This window comes from Polypterus senegalus, chromosome 17 (assembly GCF_016835505.1).
Source record: "Polypterus senegalus isolate Bchr_013 chromosome 17, ASM1683550v1, whole genome shotgun sequence".
Taxonomy (NCBI): Eukaryota; Metazoa; Chordata; class Cladistia; order Polypteriformes; family Polypteridae; genus Polypterus; species Polypterus senegalus.
In genome coordinates this window covers 83,793,345-83,808,492 of record NC_053170.1, presented here as the reverse complement: position 1 = coordinate 83,808,492, position 15,148 = coordinate 83,793,345, and the positions used below count along the sequence as shown (strand labels likewise).

Here is a 15,148-nt window from a genome sequence, read left to right as displayed (position 1 = left end):
TGCAGAAAAAAAACAAACATTTCAGTGATATGCTTACCTGTAATTTAGAATACTTGCCACAATTCTCTTTTAAACAACAGATGAATTCTCCAGTTATAAAAAGATCATTAGAACTTTCTACTTTTATTTTCTACTTTTTTAAATCCTAATTATTTTGACTGCACTACCACCCTAGAAACAAAAATAAACTGATTACCATATAACTTGCATACAGTGGTTTCACAAAATAGGTGGCCAATTTGCTTGATCTTCCAGCTTCCCTGGTGGAGTTATGAAGAGCTCCCTCTGCCATGAAACAAAACACAGCTTCTGGACTCTGAAGGATTCTACTCAAATTATTCTGCTAACTAAAGTTTCAAGACCTCAACAACATGCCTGCATCTAAGTTTAAGCCTGGATACAACCACATTAGAATTAAAACACAAAGATCTTACATTATCAGAATTAGATGCCACCCTCAATTACAAAATACTGTTCAAATGCTGGAAAACAGCTGTAGCTTTAAGAATGGAGAAGGTTGTCCACAAATTAGCCCATCATGAGCAGACCCAACTCTGTAATTTAGACAAATTAAAATTAATTTGATAGGGTAGCTTACAATTTAAAAAGATCTGTCAGTCTCTAGATTTTAGATGAGAAAAAAAACACTTTCAATATTTAAATTAATTCACAAAGTCAGTTCTTCTAAATACTGACTTTTGATATGTATTTTCTTAATACAATCAAAACTCTTTACTCATCCTGTCTTCTCTTATACTTAACATGTGCTTGTGTCTAACCATCTTATTTTTTTCTAAACACTCAGCATACACGTCTCTCAAGTTTGTCTGTACTTTCTTGAGCCGACGGTCATAGCTGTCACAAATCCGATCTAATCTCATATACTTCTTTTATTCCTTTTTCACATTCAATCTCCCTGTACACATTTCTAGACGAAACAACCTATATCCTGAACACTTTTCATAGTTGAAAACATTGGTTGCAAAATTAAAGTGATACTATTAAATTCCAAATGGACGCCGGATTGCATGTACTCCAATTGATTCTCAATAAATACAAGCTTGAGATTAAATGATCTGAAAATTTTCAGGTAAGAAAGTCAAGTGTCAAGGTAAGCTAGTTATACTCCGTAATCACAGTGCCAGAGAATGACAACATGTTACAAGTTGATTAGCACATGTAAGTGACATGTGACTAATATACCTTTAATGAAGTAGCTGCAAACACTTTTAGATAACATTTTCTCCTAATTGAATGCAACAATGAAATCAGTTACTGATCTTCTGGTCTTGAATTTTTCTTCTTTTTTAAAATTTCCCTCCAGCACTCATATCTCCAAAATGAAAGTGAAGATTGTTCCTCATCTAAATGACATAAGCCTTCAAATAAATTAGTGGAAACCTTGCTTTCGACTTTGGAATGGAATGTGGAAATATTGCACTAGACTGCTTCTCGCTGATCTACCACTGGTATCAAAAAGCTTTCATTAGCTGTCCACTGTTAACCTGATTTAAAAGCATCCATTTTCCAAGTTGCATGTCAAGTCCCACATTGCTGCTCCTAAGAAACTTAATTTTCAGTTCTCTGAACTTCTTTAAGATGTTGATGACTTTTTTCCAATATATGACTTCAAGCTTTTTGTTCTGGTAACAAATTTACACACAACTAGGTTTCCAAATTGAGCAGCACAGTCAATCAGTGATCTATATATATAATTCACTAAGGCAAGACAACCATGGAAAGCACGCCAGGAGGGGCGAGGATTCACTAAGCCACCGACAAGTAAGAAACCCATGGCGCACGCAGGAAGGAGCCACGCCCACCAACTCCAAGACCACTGGATACAACGACAACTCGCAGAACCACGCCCACCAACTCAGACGTGATGACACAGGAAAAACAGCGTCATTTATGTTCATCTGTCGTAGAGTCCACATGCACCTCTGAGCCACGTTGACTGTTCTTAGAGGCGTGTTTCTCATAGAAGTGAATCGCTATATGCAGCGTGTAAAACAGTTTGCGAGGGGTATCCCATGGGATCCTTAAAACAATCATTTAAAACTGAGGTTAAAACACAATGAAGGAAGCAGTCTTTAAAAACCAATAAGCCCTGTGCCTCTGTTTCAATACCGTCTCACCTGCTTCACCAATGCAGGCCCTGCAACAGTCAAGACGCTCTCTCAGCAGCTGACCTTATCTGTGCCTGACCGTTTCACACAGAGGCAGCGCGAGAGAAAGCCCTCGCACACACACACGCAGCGCCAGAGACAGACAGAGGCACACACACACAGGCAGCTGGTGGGTGGGTCTCCGTGAGTTTCTCTTGCGAGCGGGCACATGACCAGGCAGTGTGTATGCTTCGAGTGTGAGGGTGGACGCGACAGGACCATCTAAGAAAAATCATGTCGTGGATGTGAATCGCTGTATGCAGTGTGTAAAACAGTTTGTCGCAGATGTGAATCGCTGTATGCGGCGTGTAGAACAGTTTGCGAGGGGTGTCCCATGGTCTTACAGTTGGTGGGTGGGTCTCTGTTGGTTGCTCTTGCGAGCGGGCACATGACCAGGCAGTGTGTGTGCTTCGAGAGCGTGGGGGAACGCGACAGCACCATCTAAGAAGAATCATATTTGTCGCGGATGTGAATCGCTGTATGCGGAGTGTAAAACGATGTATTGTATGTTGCCCTCTCCAGAGTTACATCTTTTCATTCACCTGCAGTCGTATCCTCAAAACCAACCCCATTTGGACAACTGTGTCTTTCAGGAAGTGCTCACCCATCAATACATAATTATGCGGCATATGCTACGCTGCGGGTTGGCTAGTATTTAATAAAGCTTTTCTGTGATTAAGGACCATCAAGAGAATGTCCAATTTCCTTTGTCTGACTAAAAAAATTCTCAATATTTAAATATATACCATACTTTAAATCACAATGAACAATACACATTTAAAGAGATACTTTAATCTAGATTCTCCATGCTTCTCCTCAACAATCATCAGCTTCAGTCCTGTCCTTAAAACGTGCTCTTTGTCTGAACTTCTTACAAGATCAGCTTTCTGAGGTAGATCTCTCTATTAAAAAAAAATCCTGGAGAGAAACAGTAGTGCGACGATACGTGATCTTATAAGATCACAGAAGACACTTAAAAGACCTGCGAGACTAAAGAGATTGGCCACAGAGCGTCTCGCGGGGACCTTAAACATGAGACTTTGTGCCAAGAGATTGACCCAGGACCGTCTTGTGATGACGTAGAACATGAGATTCTTGCAAGACATGCCCTACTTACAACCAATTAACAGCATGGGGAGGAACACACTCAGTCGTGTTTTGGCTTTGAGCACACACAGATCCAGGGCTCTCAGCGCATATAAAGCCTACAAGGAAAATACGTTATCAGAGAAACGCAGACTACTAAGCGAAGAAGAAAGCAGCGTGGAGAAAACAGACTCAAAGGCGTTGGAGAGACAAAAAGAAAAATAATAATCTAGGTGCAAATTCAGAAAGTAAGGAAAGTAATTATCAGCCTGGAACAAGTGGAATTGAAAAAAAGCACATCCAATCCGGATGTTGGTTCTATACACATGCACAGCAGATTAGAGATTATGAGAGCAGTGGAATTTGAAAAGTTCAAAAAAAAAAAAAAACATTGGCACAATACACATGTGCAGAAAGTTAAAGAATATGAAACCAAGAAAATTAGAAAGTATAAAAAAAAAAAAGAAAGTAAAGATTGCAGTAGCGCAAACGAAAAGAAATTATTACTTGAAAAAGGGAAAGCAATCACCACGGACCAGGTGTCATTGAAACAAAAGCAGGATAAAGCGAGGTCAGAAATAAAAGACAAAAAAGAGTAGAAAACAAAGTAAAATGTCATAAAGAGCTAAAAAAAACAAGGGGCCAAACACATGCAGAGCAGGTTAGAGATAATGAAAAATGGAATTCAAAAGACTCTGAGGAACACATGCAGAGCAAGATACAGAATATGAAAGCAGAAAAAAATGACAGTGTCAAAACAAAGAAAGTAAACATCACATTAGCGCAAAGAAAGTGAAATTATTACTCGGAGAAACAAAGAATATATGGACACAGATTATATGTCAGTATGTAAATATAAAGGCTTTGAAGTTTAAGTCAAGAGAATTTCATAATCGGAGTTTACATCAATTTACATGCATTTATTGGTTACTTTGCAAAAAAAAATTAACTGCTGATGTAGATCATTTTGTCTGTGCTGACATTTAAAACAGAGAAACCTATCCTGAATTATGGTACAAAGTCATTAAACACGTTTTCACAGAAGTTCTGAAATCAAAGTGAAACTAATGGAATAGCAACAATTCAAAGAAAAAAAATCTTAAAGGTGTGTATCCGGAAAAACAAAAATGGGGGTTGACAAGCAAAGCGAGCAGGGGGCAAAGCCACCTGGTATTACCAAAAAAAAAAAAAAAACCTCATGACATTCATTAGCTAGAATATTCATATTCTTTATAGTCAATACCAACAATAACCTTCCCAAACAAAGAACTGCCATCATTACTACATGTACAAGAACAAAGACTCTTAAAAGAAAGCAAAAGTGGCAAGCAATGATGCTCTCATCGAATAGCCATCAATGTAAATAGGCTGATTTTCATTTAAATGAAACTGAAGCACCTGAACCACACCCAAACCGCCCCCCATGCAGCAGCACTGGCTATTGTTTCGTATATCTACGATGTTTTCATCACAACCAAATGTTTTGCTAAAAGAAGAAATTTACAACATGGATGCATCCTTGATCCAAAACCTTGAGTCATTCATGCCTGTGGCCTAAAGGATGACCACATTTACAGAGATTGTACATGGAAGGACCATTTCAACAGATTACTATAAGATAAGTGCAATCATGAATTTTTGACTTGTCTACAAGTGCCTGAGACAATCAAAAAAACAACTCCACATCAAACTTCATAAAGAATCTTCTTCAGGAATGGCTCTGTGATCTGTAACACTAACATTGGACATCTGTGAAAAGCCCATTCAAGCACTATCATTTTCCAGGAAGAAAGAATTCTAAGTGTGTCAAAAAGACATCAATCACTTCAACAGACGTTATTCTCATTTGGAGTAACCCCAGAGAGCCCCAGAGAGAAAAATAGGTTTAGGATAACTAAAAAAAATCTGACAAGTCCGTGGTAGAATATATAGTATGTATTCAACTCTTATCATAAAAAAGCATCATCATAGCATTTAGTTAATATGCCCAACTTAAATTTAAATGAAAGGATTCTAAAACGAGACATGTCTATGCTGCCCATTCTGCTTGTGAGTTGTAAGGGAATGAGCTCTAAGCTTTTCAGAACAACAATTATCAAAGTTAACCATACCATTTCCAAGAATTAAAAGTCAAAGAAAAAGATCACACTTATAAACAAATATGAAAATTATGCTTGTATTTCTGCAGCATACTGTAAGTGTTGGTCCAACAGTATTACAAATAAGTAAAAAAATGAGAGCCCAGTGTGAGAGTTAAGGAGAAAATGAATTACTATATGTATTGTTTCCTTCTCTCTTTTTGCCTTCTACAAGAATAAGCAAATAATATATTTACTGGAATTTGCTAAAAATCAGGTACCAGAAACCCATTTAAAGAAATTAAGTTATACTTACAATATTAATCTCCTGTTCAAAAACCAGTATTTCCGTCTGTGCCGGTCATAACCAATGGGTTCTTGTCGCACATATGGCTTGCTTTTCTGAATTTCTGTTACACAGTCTGTGACTCCAGGTACTTTGTGTGCTACACAAACCTCACACTGCCATTCATCTTCTGGGACTTCTTCCAGTGGAGGCTTAACACACTCCAAGTGATAGACAGCAGAACAGGTCTCACAACACAGCAGGTCCCCTAGCTTATGACAAACTCGACAATGGTCATCATACTGGATGACACCCTCAGACATTAGCTCTTCACGAGCAATGTTTGTGGTTAGGAACTGGTCCACTAAAAATTGCAGTACTTTGATTTTACTTTCCAAAGGGCCATAGGGATATTCCTCCACCTCCTGATACGGCAACACATGATGGTACTCTTTGTCACTCTCACAGTAAACACGTACAACTTCTGGCCATGTCATTCCATCTATGAAATACAATGTGGAGTTTACACTGTCCTTTAGGTCAGCTGGGCCGAAAGTGGTGTTGGAAGTGTCCTCCTCTCGTAAAATAGCTTTTAGCAGAGAGATGTGTGTCTCTGCTATCAAAGTGCATTGTTCCTGGCTTACCAGGGCTGCGCAGAAGTCCTCAAAGCGAAAAGGAGACAAGCGCAAGACTGTGCCAAAGTTCCTTAGCACCTCATAAATGGCGGACACGTTCAATAACTGTTCACTGGGTACCATGAGATCTTCTGAGGATTTCGGTAGCTCCAAAAGCGGGATCTCCTTCTCCTCAAAGATGGGAGACCTTGGCCTGTGGTGTCTCGGTCGTCTTCTTCCTAGAAGCACAAAGCAAGAGAAAATGAATAAATTAATCTTAAACACCTGCCTTTTTCAGTATATGGATTTTATCGTATCCTTTTTGCCTTGGCTAACACCATTTCCATCAAGTATTTTTTTTCAGTGCAGTTACTAATTTGTGGATACCCTGCACTTCCTTGCCATTATGACCTGACTACAGAAAATAAATAGAAAGAAAGAAAAAAAATTAATAAAAGTACACCTTTTGTTTGTCTGTCTATGGAAATCATACACAGCTGGATTAGGAGATAAAAAGTAAACGATAATCATCAGCTTGTGTACATGTTTGAAATCATAGTGCTCAATTGCTCAATTCTAATTAACAGTGTCTCCCTGCAGCAGTGCATGAGCATTTAATAAATTATACCATAGCTGACTTTAGCAACAGACTTCCTTTACATTGTCAAAGTCCTAAACTTCACCCTGAGCACCAAAAAACTCTACATGACATCAGTCACTCTGCTTTCTTCCCATAATTCAGAGGCATGTTAAGGTGAACTAAGTTAAAAATTGTGAATAGTATGCAAGAGACAACTCTTTCCATAAGGATGTACTGTTTTCTTGCAATCTTCCTGCTAAAAGAGGCACCAAAGAGACCAGCCTTTAAAAGCAGTACAAGTAGGTATACACAAAGAATCTATTTGAGGATAAGAGGATATTTGAAATGTAAGTCTTTTGAATCCATTTTACCAAATATGAGTTTAAAGCTTAAGTGGAGAGAACACATACAGGTGTATGTAGCTCAGTGAAAAGTAGTGTTGCTGCTCAGGTCTAGAAGGCTGGGTGTGAATACTAGCCTGGTCACCACCTGCATGTGTGTCTGTGCAGGTCTTTCTATATTTAATTGGAATTTCCTCTCACAACAGAAAGATATCTATGTTAGATTGACAGACAACTCTAAAATTATCTTGGAATAAGTGAAGCAGAGTGCACATTAATGATTGTGCTAAGTGATCCAATGGTACTCCATCCAGGTTAGGTTCCTTAGGTTGGATAAAGCTCTCCATGATCTAACACTGGATTAGGCTAGTTCAGTAAAATGATGGAAATATGATAGAAATAGATTGATTCAAGGCATTTTAAAGTTTCAGACAGGAAACCAAATGCAGAAATCATTTATCCATTATCATACACTTTCAATAGTGGAATTGCACATTTTCCTTAATTTAAAAACTAGCTTCGTGTACGCCAATGAATGCCACCTTAAATGCTAAGTCATTAAGCAAAATGAATACATGTATGTGCATATTATTTATTTAAAAATGCACTTATGCATGTCAACGTTAAAACTACATTATGTCCAAAATGTAGTTCTGTTTTCTCTGGACATGGGAGCACAGTTTCTACTGATTATAAAACTGAAGTTTTGTCAAGGATATATTTAACAGTATGAAATTCATACATGGCTGCACACTTCTCTGTCCAGATTCGGGAATAACTGTACTAAACCAGGCAATTGCATACAAGCTGATGTCACTCACATTATGCATTCCAAGTTTTAAAATAAAAGTAAATAGAAGGCTCATTTCACTTTACAGAACAATGGGGGTTGGAACCCACTGTGAAAGTAATGATAAACTCCATAGAAATTCACATCTGCTTATTTTGGTTTGTCAAGATTTCATTATTTTATTCACGGAACGCCAATATGGTTCATTTGACTACTAGTGTAAAAATGTTAAGGCCACACTGGACTAAAGGGCACAGTTCCCTTTAATCCCCAGATTCCACAGATAGACAACATGTGATATTTTAAACTCTGTGTGAACTATATTCCTTCATTGCAGAGCATATATTACAAGGACCGATTTGTCAAAGTCACACATTTCCTAACACTGCTCAGTGTAAAAAGAATGCAACAAAATATTTATACAATTGTGGCCAAACCACCTCAGAAGGTATTACACAATGTTACTTGTTAGCACATGGGGCATAAACGTGAACAAAACAATTTCAAATATAGTATATACATTCATCCATTCATTCATTCATTTTCTAATTCCCTATTTCGTTGAGACTTTATGGAAGATGGTCCCTATTCCAGCAGCACTGGGCATATACATCAAGTAGGAAAATAATCCAGAGAGTTACTAAGTATGTAGAGAATATTCTTTTTAACGACAGGTAAATATTTAAGAAGTGGTAACTGCAATGGCTATGTAATACATCTCTAATATTCTGTTAACGTCTAGTGTGAAGAGAACCATCTGAACCATGCAGACATATGCTGGCTTGTCAGGAACTATTCAAGACTATATTATAGAAAAACATTTTAAATACCACAAAAGAATGATAGATTTTATACTGTATGTAGTGTTGGTGTGGGTTCGAATTCAGCTCCCAGCTAGTCCTGCACAGAGCTTGCATGTTTTACCCAGGACCTATGCTTTTGTCTCACTGCCACAAAAATGATGGATGACAGGTTGTCAGTTTTAAATTAGTTGTGAGTGAGTGAAGGGCTTTGTGAAGGACTAAAACCTTGGATGGCTCCTGCCTTGCACCCATTTTTGCCAGCACAAGTTTCACTCGATTAGGATCTTGATTAATTACCTCATTATATTTTGGTATATTGGTTGACTTGCTTAAGTTTTCCACTGTCATGGTTAGACATTACTTATGACAGTTTTGAATTTTCCAATACAATATCACAGCAACATTCTAGAATTTCCTAGTAGTGTTGGTATTTTTTGGAATTGCATTAAAATCTCCTTTGAACAAAATGCCCCATTTAACTAATTAAATTCTTTAAAAAAAAAACCCAAAGAGAATTATTCATGCAGTAGTTGGTACATTTGCTTCAAAAGACATGATTATCCATAACCAATATGTTAAAGTAACTTGATGTACGCCAAATAAAATCTTAGTCATTTCAATCCTCTTCAGGACAGTTTAAACAATGTCACATGTTGCAATAAAAGATAATACAACATAGAGCTGAACAAATAAATAAAGAAATATAGATTCAGTCAAAAATATGGCCATTTTATCAGGGATTGACATAACCTTTTTCACATATATTACCTGCAGAATTTTAGGATTCACTTGTTCACACATATCAGGCAAATCCAGAGATTAATACTACTTAAAGTCACATCCTAAGTAAAGAGATCCTAAAAAGTGTAAAAACGTTCTATGCTTTGTACTATTTTCTAATTAAAGAAAATAAAAATGGTAAAAAAAAGTGTTGCATTCATTCGAATTACTTATATATTATTTTCCAAAACGTATTTGAATCACAAAAAATGTAATCCATGAAAAACAAAATGAATAGAAAACTGAATAGCAGCAGTAAAAAAATGAAAAATATGACTCAATTTACACTACAGCAATTTCACTATACTTGAAATTTGATTTTTATCATATAAACATCAGAGCATTAAATTTTGTTTTTTGGCTAAAAGCCAAATTATTGCTGTAAACAGGTTTTTCTCAGGAAGCTTATGTGCAGAAATGACCATTACTTTTACAAGACCATTATTCTTAATCAAGCTACAGCAATAAAATTTGCAAAGCCACATAAGAAAACCGATGGATGCTTCCACTAAAGTGATGTGTCACAGGAAATGGTACACACCCATAAAAGGCACATTCTGCTCTGCTACAACATTTTAAGTTTGGAATGCATATGTGATGGCTGAAATGCAACACATACCAAAAAAAAAGATCAGCATTTTTAAATGTGTTGTTGAAGCACCTGTCTCATTAGTTAGCTATCCCAAGAAATCAAGCACTCCTCACAATTTACCAAGTCCACAGTCCCTGTTTTTCCTCTTTTTCAGCACAATTCACTTCCTTTCTATAACTCGTAAACATTCACAATACTATGCGAAAACTAGTGTGGTATGATGGGATAAAGCAAATGAAAGCCAAGCCAGTAAAACCTTCTTCTCAATTACATGAGTAGTACTAGTATTTTACCAGAAAAAAAATCCTTAGCTTGAGCCTCGGCTTTGCACTAGGGAGAATATAAGAATAAAAACTACTTAAACATGTTACTTCTTTGTGTTCCCCAGTTGTGTTTTGTAACATTAATAATTATTAATCTCTATTATTGCACTGGGAACTCGCTATTCATGTTATTTGTTGAAGCAAGACTTTATTGGCCTTTTCTCTATGTTCCTAATAATGATGGCATGAACTAAAAATCAGCTGCTCTGTTTCTTATGTAGTCAAAAGATTCAATTCCAATTGAAGAGGCCAGCATTCCCAATAGAGCGCTGCACTTGGTGATGTAGCATATTCTTTAGCAATCCTGGAAACCTCTGTAATCAGTTCTGATGCCTTACTAGTTTGCAATTTATTTTTATGTGAAATATACAAGATAATCTGTCCTCTTACAACTGCCTTCAGTGTTTTACAGAGCATTCCCACATCAATCACTGTGGAAGCTTTAGTCTCTTAAAAAAAATATCAGTTTGTGTAGCATTTAATTTTTCAAAAGTCCTCTTCCACTAGTAACAACGAATAAAGCAACCAGTTTTAAGTTTGATTTGTCAATCACAATGAATTGAACTAAAAAAAATAAGAGAAACTTGGCCAGAAATGACAAAATATTATTTGTAAAATTTAATAGGGGGTAGTAATTTATTATTAATAAAAAAAGCAATCACGTCTTGAGTAACTGCTGGTATGATATATTGATGACAAGCAAAAAATATTCTCTTGAATTTCACTGCAGAAATCTTCATGAGTCGGAAAAAATTATGATCCATAACTTTTACAATTACTGTTACAGTTTTAGATGTTATAAGTTGCAGTTACTGAAATCCTATCTAAATCTGGATTTAATACACAAAGTCTACAGCCATTATAAGTTAAAGAGTGTTCATACTAGGAACTAATGTGAACATTATGTCCAACTCTATAGATGGAACTGTATTTTAATTCAAATTCCCACATTTTAATCACATAATGAAAAATTTGACCAACCCTGCGTCTTTAAATGTTAAAGTAGGTTGCCTGTAATAATACTCATACAACAAGCCAAATTAACATTTACAAATATCTTAAAGTCCATTTTAAGACATACAGAAATGTATTTAAGATATCTTTAAAATGAATTACAGATATATCAAAAAAGTGATATTTCAGGATATCTTAAAATGGCACACTCTTAGGTTTTGAGATATCTCAAATGCAATACAATATATTTTGAAATAAGTCACAATGCTTTTTAAAATACTTCACAGATACATTGAGACTTCTTAAAATAAGTCTGTAGTCATTTTAAGATATCTGAAATGCGACTCAACAAACCTCAAAAGGGATTTTTTCCCCATTGTATAAATATCATTAAATTTATAATTTATGCAATATTTTTCAAATTCATTTCAGATATTTGAAAAAGGCCAGTGTGTTATTTTAAGATATCTGGAAATGTAATCAACATATCATAAAGTGTATTTCAAAATCTCACAAACACATTTTAAGATATCTTTAAAAAGACATTAACTCAATTTAAGATATCAAAATTCTGATAAGTCTTAGCATATTTCAATGGTCCCAAAAAATAGGAAACTTTACGGTAAGTGATTCTAAACTATTTTGAAATGAATTTTAGATATCCTAAAATGCATGTAAGGATAATTTGAGATCGCTCACAATATTTATGTACTGCAGGTATCTTAAAATGTACAAGAATATATTTTGAGATATCTCTAAATGTTAATTCAGCTAATTGATCAGAATTAACCACTTCAACCTTCTTGGAAACATTTTTTTTCTCATTAGATGAAGGGGGGAGGAATGCTTCAAATTTCAGTTTTAAAACTAATTTTGTATCTTCATTCTCGTTGTCTTGAAATCATTGAACTAACCAATAAATTGTCAGACAGCACAGAGTCCCAGTACTCTGACATACTTCTGACATGGCATGCTTAAAACACATATAATCATCAGTCCCCAGCGGCCAAATAAAGATTGCACTGCAATACAGACAGGTGCAATAATTCATAATAATGTAGGCCAGGTAGGACACACTCTGGGTTAAGAGTGTAATACTCACTAATCACTTTAATGATTCCAAAGCAATGAAGAGGAAATTAAATGTGTATTATTAATGTTTCATTTTAATTCTATTACTGTATGCTTATATGAATGATTATTAATATATACTCATACCTATACCAATAAGCCTTTATAATGCCTCAGTTACTGCTCTATTCTTTTTCGTAATTCTTGTGTTTGTCTGAGGTGGGTTGTTCTTGACGTTTGTTATAGTCAGTCAGTCAGTCAGTCAGTCATTGTCCAACCCAACATATCCTAACACAAGGTCACGGGGACATTTGTTATAACAGTTCTATATTTCTTAAGCTTCTGTAAAGGCTAAATTTTCCCTTGGGACAAGTACCATGTATCTATTAATATATATATTAGAGCTGCCAGACTGAATGTCACTACCTGAATATAATTCAAATATATTTGAAAAAAGTCTTATTCAAAGGCAAAAGCTAACATGCGATTGTAAAAGAATGGATTTTTGCTCTACCTTGCACTAACTTTAGCATCATGTTACTCCATATAAACTAGGCAATGCTACAGTATTTTGCAGATGTTTTTGCACATCAATTCTACAATTAGCTTTTTTGTGATTTTAAATGGATAGCTTGTTGCTGAATCTTCATTAGTAAAACTTACATAGACAACCAACCAGAACTTATTTTAGGATTGTCTTTTTCTACCACACTACTCAGCTTGTGATCTGCAAATGTACTCTTTCACACACGTGTGCATGGGAGGTGGCTAAAGTGCTCAAAAGACGGTAATTCCTCGCCAAACCAGGGGATGGCAGAGTGCACTAATCCTTGCACCTTTCCATTAGCAAACCGATCGCGGGAAATCTCGCTTGGGTCCGATGACGTCACTTCCAGTTCCGGCATTAAGACATGTCGGTTCCGGCCCTGAGGATATCACTTTCGATTCCTGCCTGATGACATCATTTTCCATCTACCTTACATATAAGTGCCATGTTTTCCTGTTCTTTGTTATGGACTGATCTATATCACTTTGAACCATATCTTTGCTACATTTTTGGCAGCCAATTGCAAGTATATGGGCGGCTGCCCCAAACCTCTTCCCATGTTGTGAGGATCATTTACACCTCCAGACAGATTTTAAATACTTCTCTGGCATCCTAAAAAGCATTATTCTGCTTCTGACCCTGTTCTGATTCACTGTTAAACCAAAGATTCTGGAATGTTGTTTTATTGCTAAGTTCTCATTAATTTAAATTTTCCTTTTATTTTTATGACACTTTAACATCACCATTTGAAATAATATGATCAGCAATGCACGTTTAGCTACTTGAGCCAACATGCAGTGTCAAATAATTAGTCTCTGTTTTGTGTGTCTGCAGGCTTTGCACATAATGCCTAAAAACAATAAGGCACAATCATAAGTATTCATACCATTTTTACTATATTTGTGCTGCATCTGTAAAGTAGTAAAAAAAATCCATTTAGTTTAAACTTGTCTGTTATTCCTAGACACCAGGCTCACACACACAGCACTCAGCCAGCATCCCAGACTACAAATGTATCAAGTTTTGATGGCTTAAAATAACATTCATAGAGGGCTGATATAAAAAATATACTAAGTAATGCCCTAATTTTAGTTGTTTTTTTATAGTGTCTATGGCTAACTCTAGTTCATACTTCTTATAAATTTAAATTTTGACAATAGTGCCCAATGTAGATTTAAAATTTATGATCAGGCCAAAATTGTTGGCTGCAATGGACCATGATGGATAGCAGGTCAATGTGGAGGAAGTCTTTATAATCTGCAGATAATATACAAGTGGGATTGTTTTTATTGCAATGTAAATCATGCATACATTTTCATTAACAGTATGCATAATGGTTTACAGAGTCGCTTCCCTCTCTCATCCATTTCTAAAGAAATTAACTGACTTTTTTGCTTGCAGTTTCTACTGTTGCGTTTAAAAAGAAAATCTACCTGACCCAACATAACTTTATAGGCATCAAGATGAACAATGTGGAGTTGCAGAAGATTGCACAAGCCGTTTATTCAACAATCTGTTCCCTGTTGCACATAAAACTCTTACTGAAGTTTCCCAAATTTGTACTGAGGATCTGAGCTGGTTTCTGTTCCAGACATATGGTATTGGTAGTACCCAGGCAGGATAGTTCCATAACAGAAAAACAAAAACACACTTGTGTTTCGCAGATATGGTAGTATAGATACAGATTGTGTCAAACGTATGTCACATTGTAATTTACCTTAATGGTAATCTCCGCTCTTCTATTGTAAAATAATGTATTAACATAATTTTATTGATACTTATATTGCTAAACCGGGCAGAAAAAGTTCTAGGTTGCATGGCCACTAGACAAGAACCCAAGAACCATTCTTGGTCCAGGTGCCAATTAAAAGTATGGCCTAAAATGTATATTGTATGATAACCAGGGCTGTGGAGTCGGTAGATAAATGCTCCGACTCCTCAGTTTCTAAATCTTCCGACTCCGACTTCTCTGTATGTATATACTATGCTAATGTATTTTCTACATCCATTGAAGGAAAGGAAGGCAACATACATGTCATTTCACCACGGAACTACTGGCTAGGAAGCCAACACTCTACTATAATGCCAGATTAAAGACAAACACAATTGATTGGCGGCCGCAGATTGCGGGAGTC

The 15,148-nt window shown here is 36.0% G+C and overlaps 1 protein-coding gene across 8 annotated transcripts in view; it reads right to left on the bottom strand.

Moving 5' to 3' along the window:
- bptf (bromodomain PHD finger transcription factor) overlaps positions 1-15,148 on the bottom strand; it is a 119,806-nt gene that overhangs the window by 86,313 nt on the left and 18,345 nt on the right. For all 8 annotated transcript variants that reach the window (XM_039739600.1, XM_039739603.1, XM_039739598.1 and 5 more), the window contains exon 2: positions 5,649-6,471. In XM_039739600.1, coding sequence (XP_039595534.1) covers positions 5,649-6,471 — 823 coding nt within the window. The remainder of the gene's footprint in view (positions 1-5,648; positions 6,472-15,148) is intronic.